Source organism: Mustela nivalis (assembly GCF_964662115.1).
Source record: "Mustela nivalis genome assembly, chromosome: 15".
Lineage (NCBI taxonomy): Eukaryota > Metazoa > Chordata > Mammalia > Carnivora > Mustelidae > Mustela > Mustela nivalis.
The window spans coordinates 88,728,005-88,755,206 of record NC_139034.1 but is presented as its reverse complement, the minus strand read 5'-3'; the positions used below and the strand labels follow the sequence as shown (position 1 = coordinate 88,755,206).

Genomic DNA, 27,202 nt, shown 5'->3' with positions numbered 1-27,202 from the left:
TTTGAGTTGCTTAACAGGAGAATGTGTCGTTTGCATACCACAAGTTTTATTAATGTAATTTTAAGGCCAATTAAACTAATTTTATTCAGAGTTAAGTCTACATTAAATTACAAGATTAACAATTTCTAGAGACAATGAACGTAAAATTTAAGAAGTAGAAATCTATTTGGTCTCTTACAGACCATGTAGTATAGAACAGACAAATGAAAATTTACAAATATAGAAATAATACTTCAAGAGTGAAGATTTTCACATGGAAACCCATAAGATGTCGAATTTTAAACACGCATGTTTCAAAAAGGGAGAGAATTTTAATAATTTAGCACAAAATTAAATTATATAAACTTGGTATATCCCAGAAAATATTGCTTTAAACACTTATACCATGATCAAAATTCCTTTGGTAGCTTTTAATCAAAATGAAACATGCTATTATGTAAAATATAAAGTACTTTTAAATGTTACCAGAAAAGTATCTTTGTTACAGTTACGGCACTAACACCCCTGCCCCTGCTCAGCCTCACCTATATACACACAACGTGAAACCAAGGTGCCAACAAAATCCTTTTAATCTTTTGACAAAATAACCTCTGCTTCACAACAGCAAGATTGAAGTCTCCTAGAAAACTTTTTACAGTGGCCCCAGCACAGAGCGCAACGGCTGTCCCCGTGCAGGGCTGTGAAACCAAACTTTATTCGAGCAATTAAATCAAACAGCAGCTCCCCCGACGCAAAAACAGGGGCTGCTCGACGCAATCTGTACACACACAAGCACAACGTCCCCCAAGCCCTTGAACAGAAAATTCACAACAACTCCGTGGAAGAAGAGCAAAGACGCGCGCGGGCTCCCGCGGCAGGCACGCCGGCCCGGCGCTGTCCTGGCACACGAGAGAGGTCTCACTGGGAACCTCGCTCTGCTCAGTCATGAGAGCGAAAACGTGTGGAAAATACAGGAAACAAACAGATGCCAGTTTGGGCTGCGTGACGGGCGAGCCGGTGTCTGACGCCGACCGCTTCCTCCGACCGCTTCCTCCTCACGCTCGCCCGCGCAGGGCTCTCGCTTCTAACTGGGCGTCCTGTCGACTGCGAGAGCCTGCCTTCGGGAGTCCGCCTGAGCCCCCTGCAGCCCGCAAATGCAGCCCGCAGGGTCTCTGCCGCTGTGCATTCATAATCACATACACACACACACACACGCACACACAGGCCAAACCAAACCTTCAGCTTCCTGCCACAAGAGCAACATCTCACAAAGGAAACTCTTCTAACCAACATCTTCTCGTCCAATCGCAAGTCAACCTGCAACCGAGCAACAGAAACGATCTGCACACCGAGAGAGTAAGAGGAGAACTGGAGGGAAAGTTACATATGTCGTTTGCAAACCCATGAACTTCGTAAAGGGCGACCCAAGAATCATCTCTTTTCCTTCTAATCCCAGAGTCTCCGTGCTGGCTCCATGTCAGAAGTCCTGGAAACAGCACGGTGGTGCGTCACTGCTCTGAAGGTACATTCTAGTGTCTTGCTGAGACAAAAACACGTCAGGCCACATAGTGGTACTGATTCGGATTGTCCTTGTCTCTCTCCATATAGTCTCTGTCTATAAGAGATTCAATTCTCTTTTTCAAATCTCCAGGCTGAAAAAGAAAAGCAAAATGCCTCCATTGTAGCAGCATTAAATTTACAAAGGGAACAGAACGTATGCAAGAAGCACATGGTTACAAGCGTGTGCATGATTATAGGAGATGTACGTATCCATACGTCAACAACCATTAAAAGCCAATTACAAATGAACCCAGTGGAAGTCCCTGCACTTCAAAGACAGTGCTAACATTCTCCCTCGATCCAAGTGCTCCCCTGTGAATGGTCAGAGCAGGCCCTGAGGGGTCAAGGGGGACTGCGTTCTCGGCCAGCACTCACGGACTCCCAAGCACGGCAGCCCCACTCTGGGGGCCACACGTTGCATTTGTTTGACGGGAAATCCGACGGCATCTTCATCCTTTGTGAAGATGTGTCTCCCTAAGTCCCGTGCTGTGCGAGCGCGTCCTGGCGATCTATGCTTGGGCAGGGGGGTGCCCCAGACTGCGAGTGCTCCCGTGCTGAAAGCAGACTATGGGCTTTGTGGCAAGGCTGCCTGGGAAGGGCGCCCCCGGCCCTGCTGTGGCAGGAAGCACACCTGTGACACATACGCACCAGCTTCCCCTGTGCAAGGGCACACAGTCCCTATCCAAGGCCTGGCCACCTGTTCAGCAACAGATCGTACATTCAGAAGACAAGGGGCCGCCACACACCTCGCCCCCCGTTCAGTCCTTTAACTGTGGGTCTCTCATCTGCAAAGCGGAACTGAAGCCCCGCACAGCTAGAGGCAGGAAAGGACCGCGCCCGCAGCAGGGTCTCGTGACCGTGGAGAATGTGCCATCTCCCGTGTGCACAGCAGCCCTGTGCCCGCCCGGGGAGACCCCTGCAGCCGCGTCGGCGTCTGCTCACTGAGCCATCTAACTGGGCCCCTCGGAGAGGACAGAGTCGGCTGCCCCTGTACCAGACCAGATGGCACGGGATCAGGGAGCCTCCACCCCTGAGGAACACGGGGCCGGCTAGGCGCAGGCACCGGAAAGCCAGGTCTCGGGAGGATCTCATACCTCTCCAGGTGGAGGCTCACGCTTTCAAGTTTTCCTTAATGCTTCCCTATCCGCTGGGACCACACATACGCCCAGGCTGGACACGTGCACGGACAGAAGGGTTCAGGGTCGACTTTCTTACGCACAGAAACAAGAAGATATTATCAAAACAGAAACGCTCTGGTGCTTGTCGCTGCTGAGTAAATGAGCTGTCTGTGGGATCTCCCTGGGCATAATCTGGAGAGCCACACTCCTACTGAGAGACACCGTCTGGAGCTGCGCCACAGGCCTCCCCTCCCCAGCAAGTACAACATCCCTGCAAGGGCGAGTGTTAGCGACCTCTCATTCCTGCGACGGTGACGGACAGCATTTGGGATAAAGACTCTGCTGTCCTCACCTGCCGGTTTTTCGACACTTGGTGGACGCACAGGTGGGCCTGTGCAGAAACGAGGCCCCGTGACGAGGGACAAAGGAGTCTATGGTGTTAAGAACGGAACACGTCTTTCCAATGTTCAGCACGACACGATACTTTTCATTAAGATAATATCCACTTACCTTTACTGGAAATTTCAGCTGATTGTACAATTCAGAAACTAGAAGGTTATGACCAAGAGTCTTTCTCATCTTCATTATCCTGACGATAGCCGCGTCAATCTGATACTGTCTGTCCTGGAACACGCGCTCCGTGGTGCTGACCTGCTCCTCCACCTGCACACGCGGACACACGACGGGTTAGTTCAGAGTGTGGAGTTGGAGGAGAAACTTCTGATGCAAAGAAAGGCCAACCTTTGGGTAAATCCTGTTGTTACACTAGCAAAACCTAGCTTCCCAAGGACAAGACGACTTCAGTACCAGACCTTCAAAAATAAAGTTATATTTCCCTCACAAAAAAGCTACAAAACACTATATAAATCCTACATATTCTGGATTAGATCCAGTAGCACAGTAAAAACAGCACAACAACTATCAGAGATCGCTCCAGAAATGTCAGCTTTGCTCATCATCCGGAAACCCACTACTGAAACTGAACATCTTCTTGATCTAAAACACATGTTAACATATAAGGAACAATTAAAAAAAAAAAACAAAACCTGAACAGGATAAAAAGTTGGGTGATGGACACTGGGGAGGGTGTGTGGCTATGGTGAGTGCTGTGAAGGGTGTAAGCCTGACGAGTCACAGACCTGTACCCCTGGGGCCAATAATACATTATAAGTTAATTAAAAATAAAACAGAAAGTTATTTCAGAGGCTCTAGCTATGCACTAAGAGAACTTTACTGAAGAGGAGCAGACACATAATAATTCTTTGTAGATGAGCTATAAACCCAAACACCCAAGAAAATCAACTGAAGAACGACCGAAGACCATGAGAATTCTGTAAAGGGGCCGGAAACCAGATACAGACGCGAAGACAACGGTGCTCACGGACACGTGCGCGCAGAAGGTGCACCAGCGCGAGGGTCAGCGCTGCACGGGCCCTGCCTGCCTGCAGCCCTCGGTGCCTCCCCCGGCCTTCATGGGTGTGACCTGCCTCTCCAGGCCTCATCCAGCTCGGCTCTGCCTTTGGCAGGAAAGCCTTCCCTGACCCTCGGGATTAGACCGGCCTTCCTGGACTTCTCAGTCATGACTCTGACCTAAAGTCTAACAAGCTCATTGGAACGTAATCATCTAGCACCTGTTGGCTCAAAGTTCCCCGAGACAGACACTTGGTAAGAATGTGTTATTGTTAACAGATGAATTCTCGGTGCTTCACAGAGGACCTGGCCCAGAGAAGGTGCTTGGTATTTGTAGAAAAATCCCATGAAGAGAAGTGATTTATATCCATATATATACAAACACAGATATAAATCAGACTTAGTATGATAAAAACGAAAACTGGAAATTTTAATGTAATGCACTGATTAAAAAATGTCCGTGTTCTTATTCAGAGGGCTAAGACAAAGTAAAATTACTCTCAAGCTCCCTGGGAGAATAGGTTTATAGGAACAGACACATTCATTTAAAGAATTTTGAGTGCTGGTCTTAAAACAGATCAATCAATGTCGCAGACACAATTGAGAAACTGACCCATAATATGTAAACTTAATAAATAAAGGGGACAATTCAAATAAGTCGTCAAAGAATTGTAGTTTCAATCCATAGTTTTAGAACAGGAAAAGTAGTTAGATTGCTTTTTGATATTAAAGTAATTTCTACATTGCCCAAAGAAAAACTTAAATGTAAAAACTACCAGAAAAATACAAGTAACTATTTTTTAAATGTTGGGGTAAAGGAAGGGCTTTGTTCCTAGGCACGACCCCCAGGCCTGAGACCATGAAAGCAAAGACTATACTTAAGAACTTAAAAACTACGATGTGGGGGGAAAAAAATCTCAGAAGACAAAAGTGTCACAAATGATAAAGGGTCAGTCTCTTTAATACACACGAACATTTCCTAGTGAGAACAAATACGCCAGCAAACGTGCCAGTGACGTGAACAAGGGATTAAGTAGACACAAAAGCCAACGGCTCACCATGAAACGGCCGCAGCGACAAACGCTGACAGGTGCTCAGCCAGGAGGCTTTGTCAATACCGCGCTAATTCACACAGCCTGTGGTCGTATTAGGTCTACTTTAAAAGATGAAGACTTGGGGATCAGAAAGACTACGGAATGTGCACAAGCTATGAAGTGGCATAGAGACGCTCCAGTTCCAGCTAAGGCGGCCGGCCAGCAGGGTGGGCAAAGGCAGGTGGAGGGAAGCCGGCCTCCGCGACGCTGGACACTGGAATCTGGTGCAAGTCCTTCCGTTCGGCAAAGGCTGGTCAAACTAACAAAAGTACACATTCTTTGACCCTGTAATTCAACAGGGACAATTTTGTTTTATTATTTTATTTTCTTAGATTTTAAAAGTTTACTTATTGGACAGAGAGAGACAGCGAGAGAGGGAGCACAAGCAGGGGGAGTGGAAGGGAGGAAGTAGGCTCCCGCTGAGCAGAGAGCCCGATGCGGGGCTCCATCCCAGGACCCTGAGATCGTGACCCGAGCCGAAGGCAGAGGCTTAACCCACGGAGCCACCCAGGCGCTCCGCAGGACAATGGCTTTAGACTGAAGAAACAAACAGGCGCAGAGGAGTCTCTGTGCCAGGATGTCTCATGGAACGTCATTTCCCGTAGAGACGGAAGGAGCTTAAATGCCTTTCAACACGGCTTTGTCACGCTCCCACAGATTCACACAACCAACTGATCTGCTTCCGTGAAAACCCAAGTCCTGACACGGCAAGAAGCCCACAGTAAAGAGTAAAAATGGGTCACAAAATGCTACATACCAATGGCATACACAGAGTGATCCCATTAGAACAAAGCTGATCTATTTACAGCACTGGAGAAAGCTGCACCAGTGCAAGCCGAAGCGGCAGGAGAGGTTGTTTCATGGGGAGCCGGAGGACAGCTCCACTTTGAGATCTGCACTCTAACACGGTGCACCTTCTACTCTATCAGAAATCCCTAATATTAAAAAAGATGGATCAAAGGACATATGCATTTAAATCTTTAACAAGTATGTCAAGTTGCCCACTAAAAGCATCTTTCAAGACAAAAACATAAAGAGAATGCCTGTTTTCTCACATACTTGCCAACTCTGGATATTATCAAACTTTTAAACACTTCCTACATTGACAGATGAAAAGTGGAATAAATTCCAATTAAAAACAATTACTGATGAGAATGAGTATCTTTCATATAGTTTACTGGCCTCTCGCGTTTCTGTGTGATCTCAACTTCCAACTGGGCCCTACCTGGACACCCGCGGGCAGGTGACACAGTCAGTGTCTCCACCTGGGAAGCCCCTGAGACCAACGGAAGCTGTCCTGACACTGTCTGAGGCGACCTCGCACCTTCACAAGGCCACTCCGCTCACACACACGCCCGGGGACCAGCTGGACACCCCGTTGTGTACGTGGGAAGCAGGGGCGCCGCTGCCTTCCTGGCCTGCGTGCGTGACAGCAGCCCAGGGGCGTGAGGGCGACCGCGTCAGGAAGGGCCCGAGGGCAGCGGCGCAGACCCTGCTCCGGACATGAGACAGCTGGTGTCTCATCAAAGCTGCAGACGCTGCCCCTGCACAGACCGCAGCCACCACATCAGTGGGCCTGTGACACCCACGACCCTCCGCACTTCCTCCCCAGGCCCTGGCCGAGGCCAAGGCTGAAGGGCGCTGGGCGCAGATAAGGCAAGCGATGGGGTTTTGGACACGAGCTCTCGACGCTGACAGACTCCGCCCGGGACGATCTGTGACGCTGACAGACTCCGCCCGGGAGGATCTGTTACCGCACTCTACACGCGCTTGTCTCCCGTCCAGCCCGACCACGAACACCAAGTGAACCGGTGCCACACCAGGGCGCACGACCAGGACCGTGGGCACCGGGGCCCCCGCGAGGAAGTTCGTACGTACGGTCTCCTTCATCTGGATCTGGTTGATCTTTATCCGGAACAACTTGTGCTTGAACTCCCCGTTGAACGTGAACGTGTCCCCGTCTTCCACCTCCTTGCCTTTCGGACTCTTAACCAGAACTCGGGCTTTGCCACAGGCCAGGGACTGTAACGTCCTTCGCAGCTCACTGTCCTCTGCATGGGGAGAAAACCAGGCAGCGGCCGCCATCAAAGGGAAGGAGACTCAGCAAGAGCGAAGGAGCTGCGCTCTCCGTGTGGCCAGCAGAGCCCGAGCCCACATCCTCTCTGACACGAACACAGGTTTTCACAACAAGGACATGCAGAAACCACGCGTTCATCCAGACAGCAGGACTCTTACCTATCCCCGTGGCCATTTTTATTTCTTCAAAGCTGAACGCATCCCCTTCGTTGAACATGAGAAGCACCAGCGTCTGGAAGAGGGACACTTGGAACTCCTTCTTTCCCTGAAAGAAGACGGGCACGGCGTGTGGGGAGTGGTCCGCACAGTCTATGGAAAAGCTGAAAAGGTTCCTTTTCTCTCTCAAACTGTGTGGGGTGTGGGGCTAGGGGACTACTGACCAGCCACCAAATAAGCAGCAGCAACGGACTATACGAGAATAAAGAGAAGCTGGGCCTTGGACCTCACAGCATCTCCCACTTCTGTTCACCAAGTCCCCACGGCAGAGGCCAGCACGCACACGCACACGCTGAGCACGCACGCTGAGCACGCACGCAGGGAGCTCCATGCGGAGGAAAGCTGCAGGGCTGTGGGGGAGGGGCAGCTGTGCAGAGGCAGGTCAGGGTATGTGTGATTTACACGTCGTGTACATATGTTTGCCTCATCTGCAGGATACAATGCATTAGTACGTTGTAACAGCAACAAAGCAGAAATTTTGTCAAGTCTTTGCTTAGTGTATTCCATCAAATCTTATTTACAGAACTGAAGTCACCCAGTAACATGAAGGCACCGTTTTGTGACCGCTTCTGTCATCATGGTATGCACTTTCCTCTCCTATTGCGTTCCCTTTACTACTAGCACTGAAACAGACAGGCTTATTCCCTGCTCTGTGCAAACGTCCTGTTAAGAGGAATTTCCAGAACCGGCACTACTGTGACAAGGCCTGTGACGTCAGAGGCTGGAGAGGCGCTGCCAACGGCCCTCCCAAACGCTCCCACGCTCCCACTAGTGAGAGGTGCTGCTCCTTGAAGTTTTAGCCTTGATCAATTCTGCACTTAAAATGTGGTATTTTACTGCATTTTAATACATGGCCCTTTCACTTGCAGAGAAGTAGAACTTATTTTCATCGAACTCGGTTTTCTTGGCCTTGCTTTCACGAGCCACCTCTATCCTTTGCTCTTTGTAAAGCAAAGGCTGCTTCGCGGACTTGCGTGTCATCTTCGCAGAGGCCGTGCCCGCTTCTCTGCTGTGCCGGTTCTGGTCCGCGCGCCGCCCGGCCAGCTGCCCTTGGCTCCTTTTTCAGTTAGGTGAACGCTTTTCTATCTTTATTGATCTCTTATTGACGTTTATTGGTTAGAGAATTAACCCTTCAAGTATTTCATTCTATTGACCCAGAAAAGCCAGTGCTGTTATACTGACCTTTTGTTTGTTACTGAAGCTCAACCACAATTTGAAAAATGCTAATAACATGTTTATAAAAAATAAGTGAACCAGACAAAGAACTTACTTCCTTAAACTCTGCTTTGAGAACAGCATGTCCCAGTGTCGTCTGCCACTGAAGTTTCCGACCACTGTGCTTTCCGAGATAAAACGTCTTAAATACTTCCTGAAGTTTAACCATCTGCCAAGTGCAGGAAAACAACACATGTAATCACAGTAACACCGCCATCGAAGACCACGTCCTGTGCAATTCACAGAGTTTTTACAGGTTTTCTCAGCGGAAGAGAAAGATCAGCTCTGTATTCTGACCGCCGTGGTTCCGGGCTCACCTACGGCGCTTGCAGCTGTGCGCCGTCCGGCACACCAGGGTCTCCTCCTGCCTGCGATGCTGCCGGAAGTGGTACCTGATGGGCGCACAGGCCGCACTCGGCAGCGCCCACACTGCACACTGGGCTCCCCCAGCCCGTGGCAGAGACCGTCAGCACCACTGGCAACAGCCGCAGAGACGCTGGCCACAGGCCCCGGCCGCACCAGCTCCTGGTGCTCCGCCCCCCCCCCCCCCTGCAGGGCAGGGCTGGGAGAGGCGGGGAGCCTGCTTGCGCAGCCTGCGTCTGTTTCTGTCCTTACTTTCGGGGATTTCCTCGCACCTTCCAGACATTCTCCCAGTTCTTTACCGCTGTGACCCTGCTTCCAAGCTCCTGAGCCCCTCCTCCTTGTCCAGGGGTCCGTGCGGTCTACACCCCGGCACCCCACTCTTCCTAACAGACAAGCTCTCTTATGTCCCCGACAGCGTTTCCACACGTGCTTTCTGAGGTGCCAGACGCCCCCCCGCCCTCTCTGTGCTCGGGTCCCTGGATGTGCCCCACTCTGCCCAGGACAGCCGAGTGCTGCTTCAGGCTGCAACTAGCGGATGACCCTGACTAACAGCTCTGCACGGACGGCAGACGGCGGCCGCCCCTGCCCTCCATGACACTCGTCGCTTAGACCTCCGTGTCTGTCTCACGTCCGTCCTTCGGAGCCTTCCTCGGTTGGTCTCCCGCGCACCCCGGCTCCCGGGGCACTGTCAGTTTCTGGCCCTCCGTGTCAGCCACTTGGCTCATTCCATTGTCAGTGTCCTTGGCTGCTTCCAAGTTCCAAGGAGCAAGAGTGAAACCCCCCCGAGGCTAGCCAAGGTCCCTCCATCTGAACCGCTGACTGCACTGGCCTCTCCTGGCCTCCTCCACTTGACTCGGTGCACCACGCCATGCCCCCTCGGGCTTCCAGGGGGAACCCACCACCACGCCCCTCACCTGTGAGAACGCCTTCCTCACGGGTCTTCTCTGGCTGCTCTTGCCTCTGGCAGCAGTCACAACGACTGGACAGGGAGCCCAGGGGCAGGGCCGCACTGCCGTGCAGCAGGTATGAGGGAGTGAACCGACTCCACCTGCACTCCTCCTGTGCGTTCCCTCCAAGACACGACGCCCACCGGCTTCGTACCCACGCGGCAAACCTGTCCTCACGCTTCGAAACTATCACCCAAACCCATTACCTATCGTCAACGTCAAATCCCAAACGTGACTGTCATTTCGTTTCTAAGCTTTCTAGTATGTATCTGAAAGGCAGCGACTCTGAGAACATGCATCTGATACCGTACGACCCCCAAACAAAATAAGCCAGTCCAGTGACACGCTTCTTACAAACGTTTTCCCGGAGATTAACTCCCGGCAGCAGTAAGAAGAGTGAGAGGCTAGCGGCTAATTCTGGGTGACTACTGTGCGCCGGTTACAGCCCCAGGATCAAAATGGACCAGAGACCTACATGTGGGAGCTACAACCAACCACAAAGGCCTCAGAAGAAAACATACGAGTGCATTTCCATGACCCTGGGCTGGCCATAGTTCTTAGACAGGACACCAAAAAGTAACAACAGAAAAACAGATCAGACTCTACCAAAATTCTAAAATTCTGTGCAAAAATCACTATTAAAAAAGGAAAAAGACAGCTTACACAATGGGAGAAGATATCTGCAAATTGCACACCCGATAAAAGACGCAGTGTCCAAATACATAGAGAACTCTGGCGATTTAGCAACAGGAAGGCAGGTTACACAGTGTCAAGACAGGCAAAGGACTCGCACAGAGGGTTCTTCCAAGAGCGACAGTGGCCAATGAGCACGGGAAATGACACTGAACAGTTTCGTTATTCATTAGGGAGAAGCAGAACAAACCAAAACGAGACACTGCTTCTCTGCCGCTACGGCAGCTAAATGACGAATGTGGACACGGATGTGGAGACGCCGGAGGCCCGTGTGCCTCCGCCAGGAGTGCGAGCGGAGCAGGAGCCGCTGCAGAAACTGGGGGATGAGGGCCTTCACGCACGCCAGCACTTCTGCTCCTAGGCGTGAACAGCAAATGAACTGAAAGGAGGGACCCTGTATTTCCACGCCCGTCACAGCCGCGACACCTGCAGAGGCCAAAAGCCAAAAGCGACTCAAGTATCCGTGGACGGACGGACAGATGGATGGACGATACGTGGTCTATAACACCCGGAGTATCACTCAGCCCTAAAAAGGAAGGAGGCTTGATGCGAGCTGCAGCACGGACGGGTCTTGAAACAGGAAGCCAAGAGGAAGCAGCCCGACACAAAGGCCACAACGTGAGGTTCCACGGATGTTAGTTCCAGAACAGGAGACCCAGAGATGGAGGGCTGGTGGGTGCCGAGTCTGGGCAGGGGGGTGGGGCGGGAGGGAGCGTGACGGCTGCAGGCTCTGTCCGCAGTGAACTAGAAGGTGCCTCCCAACTGCACAGCTTAAAGCCCTAAACTGTAGGTACACGTCACCTCCAACTGAGTTATTTCATTCATATTGTAGGCGTATTTTCTAAAAAGGCAGAGTATGGCCAGCCTCAAACATCTTTTGCTAGGAAACGAAGAAGTACTGAAAAAAACACACAAGCGTGTAGAAGGACAAAGGGCCTGGAAGAGAGCCAGCCAGACGCGGGCCAGCGTGAACGTCGAGGCAAGTAACCAGGGGTCCGTGAGTTCGTACAAATAAAGACTGAGAAAGCCACTGCTCGTCAAGGTGAAAGTGGCCTCAGGCAGGAACTGCCCAGCAGGAGAGTCTGTGGGGAAAGAAGAGTATCATCTTCCCCCACATTTTCAAAATTACAAAAGGAAACATACTAATCAGTCAAGACACCAGCGAACACCGTAACCCAATGACAACGTGAACCACCACCGACAGACGGGGGGGTCAACGGACAGCAGAGGCCTCCTGTCATAGCGCCGAGCAAACCCGGGTGCGATTCTGGCTGAACAAGCATGGCCGGAATCGCATCACACGCCACACAGAGACAATTCAAGAGAACGGGAGCCTCAGGAAAGAAAGATGATGGTGCAGGGGTGACGGAGGAGGGAGGCAGCTAACTGGGCGGGGTCTGGACAAAACAGGACAGGGCTCCCCACGGGACAATCACTAGAGCAGAATCAGGGGTCTGACCCGGCAACGCGCCCACCGAGGTATTAGGGGCAGGAGCCCATTTCTCGCACGGGCAGGAGCGTGCCGCACTTCCACGTAGAGAGAAGGAGCGCCGGCGGCAGGGCTGGAGACACGGGAAGTCACTTCTGGGGACCTTTCGAACTATTCTTGCAAAGTCCGTCCAAATCTTCACTTACCTCAAAATAAGAAGCAAAAAACTCGGCAGCATCCCAAGAGGCACAGCCTGGTGGACCCCCCCAGCCGGCCTGCTGCACAGTGAGGGGTGAGGGGAAGCGAGGTTTGTTGCACGGGGCTCCGTTTGGGGTATGACACACAGAGGCCCCGGAAAATGTGGGAGCTGGGGAGGCAGGGGGTGCGTGGCACCTACAAGCAGCTTTGGACACAGCCTCTGCACCTGTAGACACAGTCGCACTCCCCACAGGGCGGGGATGAGAGCCATCTGGGGTGCGGAGCCCGGGAGGTCCAAGTGTGCCCAGGCTCAAGGACGCACAGGCTAGAGTCCGAGTGCCTGCGCGGGCTGAGAAGGGAGCTGAAGGGCTCTGGGACCGTCAGTGTCTACAGCAGAGGCAGAGGACGGGCAGAAGACTGTGTAAACTGGTGCGACACCAGTACTTCAACAATTAATTAAAAACAAACTAAAACAAAGGCAACCAGTAGGGTGAGAAACAAGAAAATCCTGGAAGACATGGTCTTGGAAATAACACAAGCAGCCTTCACAGGGACTGTTCCCAACCAGGGCTCCCAGCTCCCACAACTCCATGCCTTTTTGGGCCTTTCCAGAAGGTCCTCGTCCCTGCTCTTTTTACTCCCGGAGACACACCAGAAGCAGCCCTCTTCCCTGTCACCTGGTATTAATAATTAACGGGGCCGACTTTAAGTACCCGAGCTCAGGACCCTCCTTCCTACCTGCAAATCCCCAGCAGGACCGCAGCTGTGGCTAACCTACAGATCCCTGAGCAGTGGTGCCCACGAGACCCGCCGTGTTGACCCCGGGACGAAGGACAACCAGCAAGTACTGCCTCCTAGCGCCTGGCTGCTGCCTTCTCCCCGGTCAGCCAGGGGACTCGGGGGGGGGGGGGGCAGGGACAGAAGGAGCCGGACAGGGACACAGGCCGTCCCTGAGCATCGCTGCTTTCCAGAGACTACAAGGACACTGGATCTTTGAGGGCACGATTTAAAAATCCTCTCATTTGGTATCTGGTGATAGACAACACGTCTGAGCCTGGCTGACGTGCAGGATGTCTATGGCGGTTTGGTGGCGCTGATGTACGTACGAACACAGGGCAGACACTCTCTCAGACACTCGCCTCTGGCGTTAAATGCACCTCCATGGGCGTGTACGTTGGCCAGTAGCCCATCGTAAGTATGTTCACGGTCAGATCTATGGAGCCTGGCTCGCTCTGGTTCTGCATGTACTGAAAACAAAACAAGATAAAGTAAGTATTGTAGAATATCATCAAAAACAACGAGTTCGTGAAAAGGTAAACGGTGTAATTTTCAAAATACAGCTCAACACGCGTTTGTATTTAGTCCTAAGGACACATTCCACTGAAGCCACAGAACACTTGTTCCAAAGTCACTTGGGATATTTTTCCTGCTTTTCTGGTTACGTTACCAACACGGGATGCTATTGCACTTGTTTAAGTCATATTTTTGTTTATGAATTTTTAGGGATTATTCTTCTTTTCCATTTTGAATTTAAGTGACTCACACGCGTGAGACACGAGGTGTCGTTCTGAAGGCCGCGGGCCTGACACAACGTGAATGGGACTGCTTACGCACGGCTGTTCTACTTGAACGAAAATAGAGCTTGCCTGCTTAAACTGGACCATGATGTCCTTGGAGAGCTCCATGTCCTTGAACATGCCTTCCAGCTTGCTGGTGAAAGCGGCGCCGCACTCTGGGGCACAAGCAGAGGGCGTGAGTGGCACCGGGCACGGGGCGCGGCGCCGCGGCAGACGGGCCTGGCCCCACACTTACCATGCTTTAGCTTGGACAGCATTGATTTCTCAGCATCTACTGAGGCACTTTTCCCAACAAGAAGTCTTTTTGCCAAATCCTTTTTATAAAATGCTTCAAAGACATCTTTCCCTATTTGTAACCAATTGAGAACAACATAAGACATCAGACAGTTAACACGCCAACATTCCCTCCGACTGCGGGACGTCTAGGCGCTGGCTCTGCGGCTCTAACTCGGAAGCCTCCCCGGGCGCTGCCCCCAGAGAGCACGTGCACGGCCATCGATGGGCGGCTGTCCCTCCACCCCCTGTGCTAGTGCCAAAGTGGAAATGTCTCGGGCAAGTCTTTGCCAGGAAAGACGGCCCCAGACAGAAGTCTGGACAGGTAAGCTCCCCTCCCTGCTGAGTGTTAACAGCCACAACGTGGGGGCGCGTCTCACCGTGGATGAACCTGAATATGATCATGACCTTGTCAAGAATCCTCTCCAGCTCCTCATCCGTGGCTTCTTTATTACCCGCTCTCAATTTTGAATCAACATGCTTTGCTGTGAGATCAAGAGCTTAAATTATCTGAAGAACTGATACACTTTCTAATTACAGAAAAAGAACATCGTTAACTTCCATACACAAACAGCAGGTGGCAGCACTGGAACCTTTCCAAAATGACATTGATAAGAGACCAAAGGTAGATAATCTGCTTTTCTAAGATAAGTACTCTCAAATCCTGTGAGAATAAATACTCGAATCACATGCCTGGGCTCCACAACACCACCACTGCAGAAACCGGAATGGCCTGCCTTTGAGGGGTGCTGCACGGATCAACCACCGGACGGGGCTTGGCCAAGAGCTGAATATGGGTCTTCGGAGAAACCACGATCCATAAAGTGGTATAAAGGCCCAACTGAACTGCCTTGTGAATTTCTTTTGTTGCTTTTTTTTTTTTTAAGATTTTCTTACGTAATCCTTCTGTTCAGAGTGAGGCTCGAATCCACAACCCCCAGATGCAGAGTTGCACGGTCCACCGTCTGAGCCAGCCAGGGGCCCCTCTTGCTGCTGCTTCTATTAGTTTTTTCTTAACAATTTTTTATTATCCAATACCCTGAACACTCACAGAGGCAGAGAACCGCATGATGAACCTCCGTTCCCATCACACACTCTCAACAGTAGTAGGAAGCCCAGTCCTGATTCACTGCTTTGACTCTCTCTCTCTTTGCCCTCCACCTAAAAAGTTTCACTGACTGGTCTACAAATCTTGAAATATGTTTTATATTATGACAACGTAATTAAATAAACTGATCATTTAAAAATGGTTTCATCTTAAACCATGTTATCTTTTAAGACCTCATTCGATTTTATCCTACTTTAGTCCCGATGTGAGGACACAGAGGTAGGGACTGAGTATATCTTCATGCTGAATGCGCTCCACAGATCAGTCAGGTCACCCTCACGACCCTGAGACGCAGGAGTCGAGCAAATCCTCCTCACCCAGTTTCTGGGCACAAATTGCTTGCTGTAATCACGACAGAACCAAACACTGTTTTTGCCAAACACAGCCCTGGAGCTGCTAGTGCAGGACGTGCACGAGAGAATACAGTTTTGTCCCTTCCTTCTGTGACGTCAAGCTTCATCTTTACAAAATTACTACTGTGCTCACCCTCACAGAAATGTCACATGCTTAATACAAACGTAATGCACACGTTTTTAAAAACGAGTGTCCCAATGCGGTGTAACACCTCCCCTCCTTAAGAGGAGCTTAAACATTTGGGGAAAAAAAACATCTGCTTGAGTTCCGCCTTATTTTCCTGTATTTAAAAACCGCGTGGAAGGCTGTTTTCCTACCTATCAGCTCCGCGGGCTTATTTGGCCTCTTGTTGATGAATGTTTCAAAGGACTCCTTCATCAGGTTGATGAACTTCTCATTCCTCTGGAAGCACACTTCTATCACATGGTCTACCCGATCCTTAAAATCCAGCAGATCCTGCACCATATCTTTGTCTTTCTCAGGATTGATCACAATTGTTGTCCCAAAAGTCTACAAGAACACATACACAAACTCATCCACAGGCAATGGTAACACACTTCTGCTCTCAATCATGAGACTTTCATGTAAATTAACTACTGTTGGTGTTAATCACCAAGCAATTTCAAGTTTCACAGATTCATCCCACGTTCAAAAGACTAAGCAAATATACAATTAATGCTTCAGTGTTAGAATTCTGCTTCTGGGAGAATTTATCAATTAGTGTGCCCAGTTTTTATTTACTTATTTTTTTTTCAAGAGTTTATTTATTTTTATTTAAGAGAGTGAGAGAGAGCTTGAGGGGGGTAGGGGCAGAGGGAGAGGCAGACTCCTGCTGAGCAGGGAGCCCAATGCGGGACTCCATCCTGGGACGCCAGGATCACCGCCTGAGCCAAAGGCAGCCACTTAACCAACTGAGCCCCCCTAGCGCCCCAGTATCCACTGTTTTTAAAAAACCTTTTACATATGAATTCCTCAATCAGAAGTCGCCATCAGCCCCACACACCCACTTGGGACTTCCTGACTGCAGAACTCCTTCTCCCCCACTGCCAGCCAGCAAGAGCTCAGCTGTTAGCCTGTACCTCTAGCCCAAACATGCCCTATCCAACAGGTAATGGCTGCCTGAGGCATGCACACCCCAACAGCACAGATCATGCGAGTCCAAGTCCTGCTTCATGTGTCTACGAAGACAGAGACGGCAGCCCCAAGTGCAGTGCCCATGCCCAGCCGCGGGCCAGCAGACCGGGACGAACTGCCTCCCCTCCGAGGAATGGAGCCCGAGAACAATCAGCAGGCTTGCCAGCACGGAGAGGTCCTCTGCCAGACAGAGCCCTGCCCTCCAGAGGAAGGTGACCTTGCCACACCAACCGCCCTTCCCAGAGCAGGGTCCTGTCCGGCCCCCTCCTGGCCTATGAAAGTCTGCTGGGCCGCACAGCAATCCGGGGCTGCTTTCTACCTGCCGGATGGCTCACTGCCCAGTTCACGAATCACCAAGCGCAGCCAACGAGATCTTCAAAATGTGCTCAGTCGACTCCTGTCCTTTCGTAGAAGAACACGTATGTTTCTGGAAACGTGGCCTTGGTACAACCTACACATGCACTTGGGTGTCACAGACATAGTGGACAGACACCGTACGGCCAGCAGGGCTGGGACTTTCTGCTCTGGACCCTTCTGTTCTGACTGCATTTAAAAATAATATACACGCACTGCCCAGGGTCAGCTTTCCTGTGACCGACACACGCCGGTGTTTCGTCACTGTGACTGCTCATCCGCGATGGACATGCAGCAACGGACTCGCACGGCCTAGACAGACACCTGTCAAGGGGCACCTCCCATGTTCAGTCCTGCTCCCTGCAGCTGCTCACACACCCTCGTTCTCCAGCAGACTTCCCGGACCGCGAAGCCCCCATGCTGCGGTACACATCTGGGGAGGTGCGTGTGTGCCCGAGCGGTCCACGTGGGCACAGATGTGCGATTTTCAGACTGTTCCACACAGCGGCATGAAAGCCCCCCATCACCCCTTCTATTTACCGAAGTTTTCCTTGTGATAATTACAGGTTCGCACGCAGCAGAGTGAAGAGAACCCTCATACACAGCCTACCAGCTGCCCCAGATGCTAACATGGGGCCCAACGAGAGAGAGCAGCACTGCAGCTGGGGTCTGAGCGCTGGTACCCCGCACCCACCTTCTCCAGACTGCCCCAGTTCCACCTGCCCCCCCAGCCGTGGGGGTGTAACCTATGGCCAGGGTCAGACGCTGAGCCCTCCGACACAAGCACCCTCCTGCCACCGTCCTGTAACCACACGCCAACATGGCAAGAAACGCCAAAGTGTCGTGAAAATCGCAGTCCTGGGGGGCTAGGACATGAAGCGGCATACACACCGAAGGGATACACCAAAACGCGTAAGAATTCTCATGGGCGAAGGCATGGGGTGCTTAAAGAGCAGAGTCACAAAATTGGTGACCCCTGAAAATCATGGCTGGAACTGGACCTGGAGCTCAGGGAGCTCACGAAAGGCAGACCTTCCTCACAGCTGGCTGTACGCGGTGCCTGCACTGCTGGCGTCATCCTTACCGACAAAGGTTTGTGCCAGCAATCTGGAAGGAAGTGTAGGACTTCTGTCTACCCATGCAGCTGTCCCACGAAAACCATGGTGCCTGCAGACCGCCCAGCTCCTCTGCCAGGTGCCACACACCCTGGAGGTGGAGTGTCCGCCCGACGTGCGGCACAGCCACAGCCACGGCACAGCCACACCCCGCCGAGACGGCCCCACGCACCTTGATGTAGTCGCTCCAGTGCTGCAGCAGGACCTGCTGGCCACCCTTCACGCGGCTAAATAGCTGGTACATCTGAGTGAGGTCGGGCACTCTGTTCTCGTCAAGCAGGTGGTCCAGCCCTGAGGCGGCACATCAGACAGAAGCACAGTCGGTGAGCACAAGTGACGCGCGGCGCGCACCGTGAAAACCCCAGCCACTGCAGAAGGCAGGGGCTGGGGCTGCTCTGTGCGCGCAGGCCGGGCTCTGGGCTCGGACCTGACCCTGTTGGGCAGGGCTGTTCCCTGAGCACCTGGGCAGCTGTGTTCCTTGATCCGTCAGGTCTTGCTCACACCACGGCCTGACCAGCGCGCCCCAATCAGCCCCATGTTACCCATCATGTAGTTTATCGCTCAGAGAGCGGATCTGTCGCGGGGCGGAGGGGGGGGGTTGGTGTGTGTCACCATGTCTCATCTTTTAGCTGATTGTTCATTTTTCTTATAATTCCTAATTTCTGTTTATAATTCTGGGCCTTCCCATGATTAAGCTTTACATTCTCCAACATCCTGAAGCAGATCCTGTAGCTCCAAGGACTTCCAAACGGTAACAATCAGCACTTGGACGCACTACACAACGTGCTAGGAGACGCGAGAGCCATGCTCACTCGGACACCCAGGGCAGGAAGCACACTCTGGAGGGCAGGAGTGAGCCAGGAGCACAGACTGAGCCAATCCAGCAGCCCACGGTGGCTGTGAGGCATCGACCCCCCGGGCTTATGGGCACTGTGACGGACGTGGTGGGAGAGAGCACGGCCTGGTCAGCACTGCCACATGCTCGCTCGTCCAGGAGACCCAGGATGGAGACGCGCACTCTGGTGCAAGTCCCCAGCCACATGGCATCACCCACGCAGAGGGCGTGGGGAGGAAGTCCCCGCGACAACCCAAGGGCCTGTTCGAGCAGCCTACACCCGCGGTGCTCTGCACGGGCCAGCGCCACGAGCACGGGCCCGGCGACGGAGGACGAGCACCACACGAGGACCCAGCGCGAGCTGTCTGCGGTCGGTCTTGGCCGCTTAGGCTAAGGGCACCCTCCGTGGGCTTTCTACCACAGGCCGCTCACTACTTCCCGGAACTCATTTTCCTTGAGAGCCAACATGGTCGTTATTCTCCCTGACTTTCAGCGACTGTCGTATCACAACACGTCCTTTCCCTGGCTACGTCGTTTGCTTTCTTAATGTATTAAGGACAGTCATTCGGTCTGACAGGACAGTTAAGAAAACCTACCTTTGTGCAGAATTGCTGTTAAATGTTCTCCTAACAGCTGCTTCTCCACACAAGCAATCAGTGGCTTCCTGCGAGAGCAAACACCCGTGTCAGAGATGGCGCGTGGGCGTGACGTCAGGTCTGTGCCCCCAGATGTCCCGGGACTCCACCAGAGCCAGGCGGACTCCACGACAGCCACTCCCTCCGGCCGAGAACAATGTCCCCGCCGTCCCAGTGGGCTCGGGAGTCTTTCTAGAAACGGTCTACCGACTGACACCAAAAGACAGGGGTTCAGGGCGGAGGAGACATCAGCACCCACACAGACAAGTGCCCGGCGCCCCTCAGTTGGCAGTTTTCCAAAGGAGACTCTGCCCTTTGAGCGCAAGGCACCCTAGCTCCCCCCACTTCCACTGCACGGCCCGCCCCGCTCCCGGCCCCACTGCCCTCTGCATGGACAGGCTGTCCCCTCCCATGACCGCCTGTCGAAAACCCTACTTCTGGAAGCTCTGACGTGAGGCTCACACGGCACGAGTGCCATGCAGAACAGGCTGTGAGCCTCCGAACTTGCGCTAAGTGGCCGCTGCCCTCACAGGGACATGCGAAACCACCCTCCCTGGGTCCGTCTCCCACAGCTGCTCTCGTCCTGGCTGTTTCCAAAGATCAGAACATGTGCTTTAGCCCCAGGGTTATCATCGGGGGCACTTTCCAGAGCCTCTGTTCATAAAGAGCTTCCCGACAGAGTACCGTGACCCTCGAGAGAGAGAGGAGGGCCAATGCTGGCTCCAGCCCCCAGCTCAGGCCTCCTGAGCAGTGGAGGGAGGGAGGAGGGGCCGGCCAGCACTTTCCCAGTCTGCCTCCAAAAGGGGGAGCAGGGCCATGGGCTCTGGTGGTGAGGTCAGAGGTCAGAGGCAGAGCAGGGAGGGCCAGCAGCGTCGCCAACCCATGCCTGGCCGCAGCGGGGCCGTCCACCTGCAGACTAGGAATAGCGCTGCTGTGACTACCTGTAGACAAGTTTCGTGGGAACGTACGTTTGCAGAACAAGGACATCGGAAAGGCCTGTACCTCTGCGGAGCCCTTGGAGGGCCTACCAGACTGTCCTCCCCGGCAGCTGCGCACTTCCCATGCCTGCCGCCGGGGCACGAAGCTTCCGTCCCCACAGTCTCGCCGAGGCTGCGTACTGCTTGCCCTTTGTAACCACAACACCGTTCTGGTGGGTGTGAAGCAAACTGTGCTGTGGTTTCGGTGTGCACTTCCCCATGACTGCTTAGCAACTCGTCCTCTGCTCACAGACTCTGCCTCCAGGCAGGGCATGGCCTAGACTGTGGTTCTGCGGCGTGGGGAACCCTATCACAGTTTTGACCCCGCCAGTCCCCATGATGCCTGCCCTAGCCCAAGTGTCGAGGCTGGTCCTGAGCTAAGGGCAGATACCACAGACTCCTTGTGACCAAAGGTTCAGTCCTGGGGAACTCACTGCCTTAGCACCCAGGTGCCCGAAGACTGACCTCATAATCCACGGTGACAACTAACTGATTTGGTGAGAATTCCTGCCGACCAACAGGAGATCGGCTCCTTCCCACCCTGAGGGTCAGGAGTCCTGGGGGCACACAGACGCCCTCCCTGGGACAGGGGCAGCCAAGTGACCTCGCCATGCTGCGGGTCACGAGGTGTGGCAGGAGGTAACACCCTGCTGCTCTCAGACTCGCTCTCCCGGGCGACCATGCACAACACTCAGACTGGGGGCGGGGGCCTTGGATGGGGCACTCTGAGCCCAGCCCTAAGGCTGCCGTGGCTTGCTTATCTATCCTTAGTCTCCCTCTTCTTGCCTTGACAATGACTTTATTCTGTGATCTCTGAATCCCGCAGCAGGCGGTGCTCCATCCACCCATGCCTGGGCCTGGATCTGAGACACCCCGCCCGGCCTTCCTTGGAGACCTTACATACACTCTTCTAAGCAATGTATTTTTAAAACTGGCACGAGCGGTTTAAAATAGAGCCTACGTACAAGAGTGCACCAGCACACACAAAACAACAGGAGCCCCGTGCCCAGTGCTAGCCGTGCCAGTAGCCCCGCCGCCCCGCAGCTCCCTGACTTGACCTGCGCCCTCATCCACTCGTCCTTCCTCTCTTACCCCGCGCCTCCCTGCTGCCGGCCTCCAGCCCCTGAGGCGCCTCGCGCTGCCCCCCCGCCCCCCCGCTGGGACTCTGTGTCCCTACAGCACCTGCACAAGGCCGGCCCGGCTTCAGCAGGACTGTCCCCGTCCGCAGGTGTTGCGCTCCCCGGCCCCTCAAATGTCCGAACAGACCCTTCCTCTCCTGACCCTCTACTTCCGGTCTGTGCAAAGCGCCGTAACTCGGCCTCTTTCATCCCGCCTGCCCCAGGCGAGTCGCAGGTCCCGCACGTGGTACCCTGCGGTCTCTTTTCCACCTCATTTCCGTCCTTACCTCCCCTCACTCGAATCAAGTATGAAGTCGATGTGCAGAGTGAGAAACACACCTTCTCACAATTTCCCCCTCTTTACTTTTCCCCAACTACTTTCCAATTTTCAGATTTACAGCCAACAAAACTAGATGAAGAGAAAATCATGGGACTTAGTAACATAAATAAAAACGCCAGCTACTGCAGAAGTCTAACAAAAGGTTTACAATCCAAACTGTCCACCATTCAACGATACCCCCGACTTAATCAGATCCCGGTCTCTAAACTCGAAGGTTGCCAAGCCCCTCCGTTTGGGTGAAATCTCACGACGCAGCACCTGTCGGAACTCACAAGCGTGGAATGGCTGCAAGTAATACAAGCAGGACACGTGAACAACAAGATCACCCTCAGCTCCTGCGCGCCAGCCCGGGGAGCGGCTCGCCGCGGTCCGGCCGCAGGGCCGAGAAGATGGGCGGTACTCACTGTGTGCTGTGGTCTAAGTATGTGATCACACGGTCTCCCTCTTCCTCCAAGCGCTTACTTACATGGTTAAGATACTCTGGAACCTTCCAAACACAACATTTAAGCGTGTCAGTAACAAAGACTCTTTTTTCCTTTTTTCTTAAGTAACAAAGATTCTTGGTATTACCCAAAAAGCTAAAACATTGTGGTCCTTACAAAAGTTGTTTTTAAAAAAGCAAAATATATTCAAGCCAAATATGAACACAGAGGAGTGGGAGAAGTGGAAGTAGTCAAGTAGGAGGAGCACTACGGGGATGAGCACTGCGGGGGGAGCACTGCGGGGGGAGCACTGTGGGAGGGGCGGGTGCACAGAAGAAACCTTCCTGGGACTTGGTTCTGGAGATCAAACTGGATGTCTAGAACAAGGGACCGGACTGCATGTCGCTGCTGTGTCCAGCTCCCACTGCAGCTTGGGGACGAGGCCACGGGTCCCCTCCCACCACCAAGGCCCCTAGGGCAGCCCCTGGGTCGGCGGGTGCAGGCCGAGCGCCGAGCGCATCTCCGGCCCACAGAGAACAGGGTCAGCAAAAGCTAATCAAAAGAGTGCGTGTTCGCTCAAGGACGCCGAACAGCCTGGCTACAGACCTCACAACGCACTTCATGCTTCCAGGGGCAAAGGGCATTCCTGCCCTCGCCAGATGGCACGGGAGAGGCCCCAGGACACAAGTCTCTGGCATTTGGACATAGTGGCAGGGCAGGGCTGGGTATGGGGTGTGAAACTCCCTCTCCAAACCAAGAAGAACCAACAGCCGGTCTACGCTCTACAACGACAAGGGACCTTTGGGGACAGCCCAGAGGAGCCTCCTTCAGTCCCTGATCTCATACTTTTGAAACCGTTACCAAGATTTTGGGTTTAAATTACTATTTCATGTTTTTTCCTGTGGTTTTCCAGATAATTTTTTCAGTGTCTCACACAAAGGGAAGACTTGGGTATGACGTATCTTTCCTATTTCAGATTTAACTGTTATCCTCTTGCTTCACTTTGGGTCATTTTACACATTTCAGAAGCAACTTTACTGGCCTTTTTTACCTGGGGCGGGGGACAGAAATAAACAAGTTTCTAAGTTAGAAGAAAAAAATTAAATCTTCACTGTAGTAGGAATGAAGCTCATTCCCCCGAGAATTTCAGCTAGATTGTGGCTTTCAGAAAATTCTAATAAAATGTTTATGTGGAAAGACAAATTTTTAGAAATTACATTCAGATGAACAACTACAAAACCAAAAAATGTGATTTAAAAGTACTTCCTTGTCTCACCTCTCTTTCTTGCATTAATCGCTGGCCTTCTGCAGCATATAAACAATTAGTTTCTTCCAAAAATTTCAGTTCAAATGAATCTTTATATACCTAGGAAATGACCAAAGTTATTGATCGATTACAGGAAAGAAACCTAGCTCAGGAAGAGCTGACGTACCCGACTTCCAGGGAGCCCAGTGGCGGTGACCTGCCCTGACTCGCGGCCCCTAGAGCTGCATCCGGGCGGCAGGGCCGGCTCTGGGCTTGGGGACCTGGCAGCCCACACCACCGGACGCACTCTCTCCTCTGGGAGTGCCGAAGGCCCTCGCCCTCTCCCTGGGGCGCTGGGTGTGTGTCTGAAGGGCTGTCTTCTGGGGCCGGTGACACGGGGCTAACTGAGCTTCGCATCCAGCCCTCGAGCTCTCCTGGGTCCGCCGGTCTCCGCGGGAGTAGTGGGCCGGGGCGGGGGCAGTACCTGCAGGTCAGACAGCATACTCAGCAGACTTCTCAGTAAGCTGCGGTCCACCGCCTCGCCGTTCCTCTCTCGTTCGATTAAGAGCAGAATCCCATCGATACTTTTACTCTGGACCATCTTGTCGCTAATGATGTGGTTTCTGAAGAGTTCCAATCCCATGTCCCTGTATGAAGAGTAAAAACAAAACTGTACGTCAGCTTCACTTTTTAGAAGTCCGAGGTACAGCTGCGAGCTACAGTGACTCTCAGCCTGAAAGTGCTGATGTGACCCCAGGTCCCTGTGCCGAGCCCTGCTGCATCTCCGTTTTCGGCTTTCTGTTTGCTCCTTATCAAGGCTATTTCCCGGGGTGGGTCAGGCTTTTCACCGCAAAGCCCGTCAGTCTTCCAAACACCGTGGCTCACATCCTTCTTCCCAGGGCGGATCTGAGGAATCTCAGAGCCCCAGCACCTGTCGCTCTCCTGCTCTCTGCCATTGGTGAGCAGGACGTCCTGTGAGCCTCATGTCCCCGCCTCCCCCACAAAGAGCTCATCCCGGGCACCTCCCGTTCCCACACAGGCTTCCTTTTCTTCAGTACCAACTCCTTCTGCCTCGGCCACATCAGCACCCCCGCTCACTCTGCGAAGCTCAGGCCCCAGGGGAGGCCGGCCCTCCCTGCCTGGGCGGCTCTCGCACACCTGCAGCCTGAGTCTGGTCCTGCCAGGAGCAGCTTTCCCGCCTGCTGCTGTGGCCCGAGGCCAGCATCATCCGTGCTCTAAGTGGAGTTTCTGGTCTCTAATGACATGATTACGTTAAACTGTGTTCATGAACCAACAGTTCAGACTAGGCAGCCCAAACAACCTGGGAACAGCAAATTATGGGCACTCCCTGCCTCAGTTTCTCCATCTGTGAAACGGAGAAAACGATCATCCGTCCAGAGCTGTACTGCAGACTCGGGATGCCGGCAGGGCTGGACCTCTTAGGACGGAACTTGCACACACCAGCTGCCATGCTGTTCATGGCGTCCCCAGCACAGCACCTTGTTTCTCTGAACAAAGGCTGCCCTCTCTGCCCGGGGCCGGCAGGCTGCAGGCCCCCACAGCGTCCAGTGCCTCGCATACAGGAGCAGAGGCTAGGGAGGGCAGAGCGGCAAGGCCGACAGCGGCACCGAACAAGGGGAGGCTTTAAAGGAGTGTCCAGAACCGCACAGACGTCAGGTACTAGAAAACGAAAAGCATCCATGGGCTCTGGCAAGCAGGGGTCAGGTCAGGGAGACTCAGGTCAGGGGAACGGATGCTAAGGAAACTGGAAAAGCAAGCTGCTCCTTAAAGAACTTGGGTTGAAAGGGAACAGAGAAGAGCCCAGGAAGAGCCCACAGACGCCACGAGCAACCAGTCCAGTCAGGGCAGGCAGGGCTTTGCGAGGCAGCGGCGGGCACCCCGGGGCCAGGCAGCGCGGCGGAGGGTGTGGAAGTGGGTGACAGTGAGGCATCCCTGAAAGATGCCGCACCGTGCACAGGCAGACTGAAAGGAGGCCTCTGTGCGTGTGGCTGGTCAGCGGGCGGGAGGCGTGGGGGGGCGTCAGGACCCTGCGTCATGACCTCACCAGCCTCGGCCTTCCTCAGAGCTTCACTGGACCACTGGCTGGACCAGCTTCTGGATGGTCACGGAGAGCCTCGGCCCCTTGCTCCCAGCAGAGGGGAGTGGTGTGCTGCTGGCCCTGGACAGCCCCGACGCACAGCGCCCGGTGACAGAAACAGGCCTCCCCACAGGGCCGCCACACCGGCCTGCCACCTCCATGGCGACGTTCAGCGCAGGCCGGCCAGGGGCCCGGAGGGGCTCCCCTGGTGCGGCCCTGCCCAGCTCTGCCCCCGGGACTAAGGTCCAGCTGAGTCTGGATGTGTGTGCTCGTGGGTCTGGCGGACATAAAGGATCGGCCCAAAAGGCAGCTGCAGAGGCAGTTCGACCGCCCCCCGACACTCACCAGATAGAAGGAAGCATGGAATTCTGTAGGACGTACGTGCGGTCCAGAAACAGGAAGATACTTCTGATCATGATCTGGCGAGCAGAAAAGCATCTGTTTACGTCGCTTATTAAACATCCAAGATTAGGCCTTCTGAATCGTGACTATAGCAGCAGTCTCAAATCTAACTAACAATAACTGTTTCCTGGGGCGCCTGGGTGGCTCAGTGGTTTAAGCCTCTGCCTTCGGCTCGGGTCATGATCTCAGGGTCCTGGGATCAAGCCCCACATCGGGCTCTCTGCTCAGCGGGGAGCCTGCTTCCTCCTCTCTCTCTCTGCCTGCCTCTCTGCCTACTTGTGATCTCTGTCAAATAAATAAATAAAATCTTTAAAAAAAAAAAAAAACATTAACTGTTTCCTGATGTTCCCCACCAAGACCCTTATGACTGATTCCCCCCATATTTAGTTGTTCTTTTGAGGTTTAATTTTCACCTCTTTTATCCAGAAAATCTAATTATACAGATTTTAAACTATTTAACCTAAGGGATAACTTGGAAATCTGGTCATCTCTTGACCGATGTGGTGTATCTCATGGGCCTAAAGAGACACTTTAAGCTTCTTAAACCATCAGTCCTTATCACCTTGACACGAGGCTGCTGGCCACGTGTCCGACTCTCCTTTGCAAGCAGAGCATGGAGGGGACAGGCTCGTCAACGGCCCTGGGATTCTCCTGTCACAGAAGCCACCAGCCCTGGGACCAGAGCCTTCCGCGCAGATGTTCATCTATTCTGATGAACCTACCAGGTGACTATGCCGGAAAAGAGGCTCATTCATTGCCCCTTTTCACCTCACTGAGGAAACAAAAGAATGCCATCCACTCAGCAAAGCCACTGGCCCCGCTTCCACTTCCGAACCAGCCACATGAAGAAACTCATACATAAGACCGAATCAGAATCAACACGTGCACAAAGTCAAAGACTTTGGCTTTCCAGTTC

General features: G+C 53.0%; 1 protein-coding gene across 3 annotated transcripts in view; it reads right to left on the bottom strand.

Annotated features, from left to right (window-relative positions):
- Positions 1 to 26: 26 nt before the first annotated feature.
- The window catches only part of CUL4A (cullin 4A), a 42,986-nt gene continuing 15,810 nt past the window's right edge, over positions 27 to 27,202 (bottom strand). For all 3 annotated transcript variants that reach the window (XM_082701145.1, XM_082701144.1, XM_082701146.1), the window contains 16 exons: positions 26,230 to 26,303; positions 24,271 to 24,433; positions 23,817 to 23,906; positions 22,523 to 22,605; positions 19,645 to 19,712; positions 18,386 to 18,504; positions 15,928 to 16,120; positions 14,529 to 14,633; positions 14,111 to 14,221; positions 13,945 to 14,030; positions 13,438 to 13,545; positions 8,724 to 8,837; positions 7,397 to 7,502; positions 7,040 to 7,212; positions 3,168 to 3,320; positions 27 to 1,631 (listed from right to left, as the gene is read on the bottom strand). In XM_082701145.1, coding sequence (XP_082557271.1) covers positions 1,536 to 1,631; positions 3,168 to 3,320; positions 7,040 to 7,212; positions 7,397 to 7,502; positions 8,724 to 8,837; positions 13,438 to 13,545; positions 13,945 to 14,030; positions 14,111 to 14,221; positions 14,529 to 14,633; positions 15,928 to 16,120; positions 18,386 to 18,504; positions 19,645 to 19,712; positions 22,523 to 22,605; positions 23,817 to 23,906; positions 24,271 to 24,433; positions 26,230 to 26,303 — 1,842 coding nt within the window. In that variant the 3' untranslated portion in view covers positions 27 to 1,535. The remainder of the gene's footprint in view (positions 1,632 to 3,167; positions 3,321 to 7,039; positions 7,213 to 7,396; positions 7,503 to 8,723; positions 8,838 to 13,437; positions 13,546 to 13,944; positions 14,031 to 14,110; positions 14,222 to 14,528; positions 14,634 to 15,927; positions 16,121 to 18,385; positions 18,505 to 19,644; positions 19,713 to 22,522; positions 22,606 to 23,816; positions 23,907 to 24,270; positions 24,434 to 26,229; positions 26,304 to 27,202) is intronic.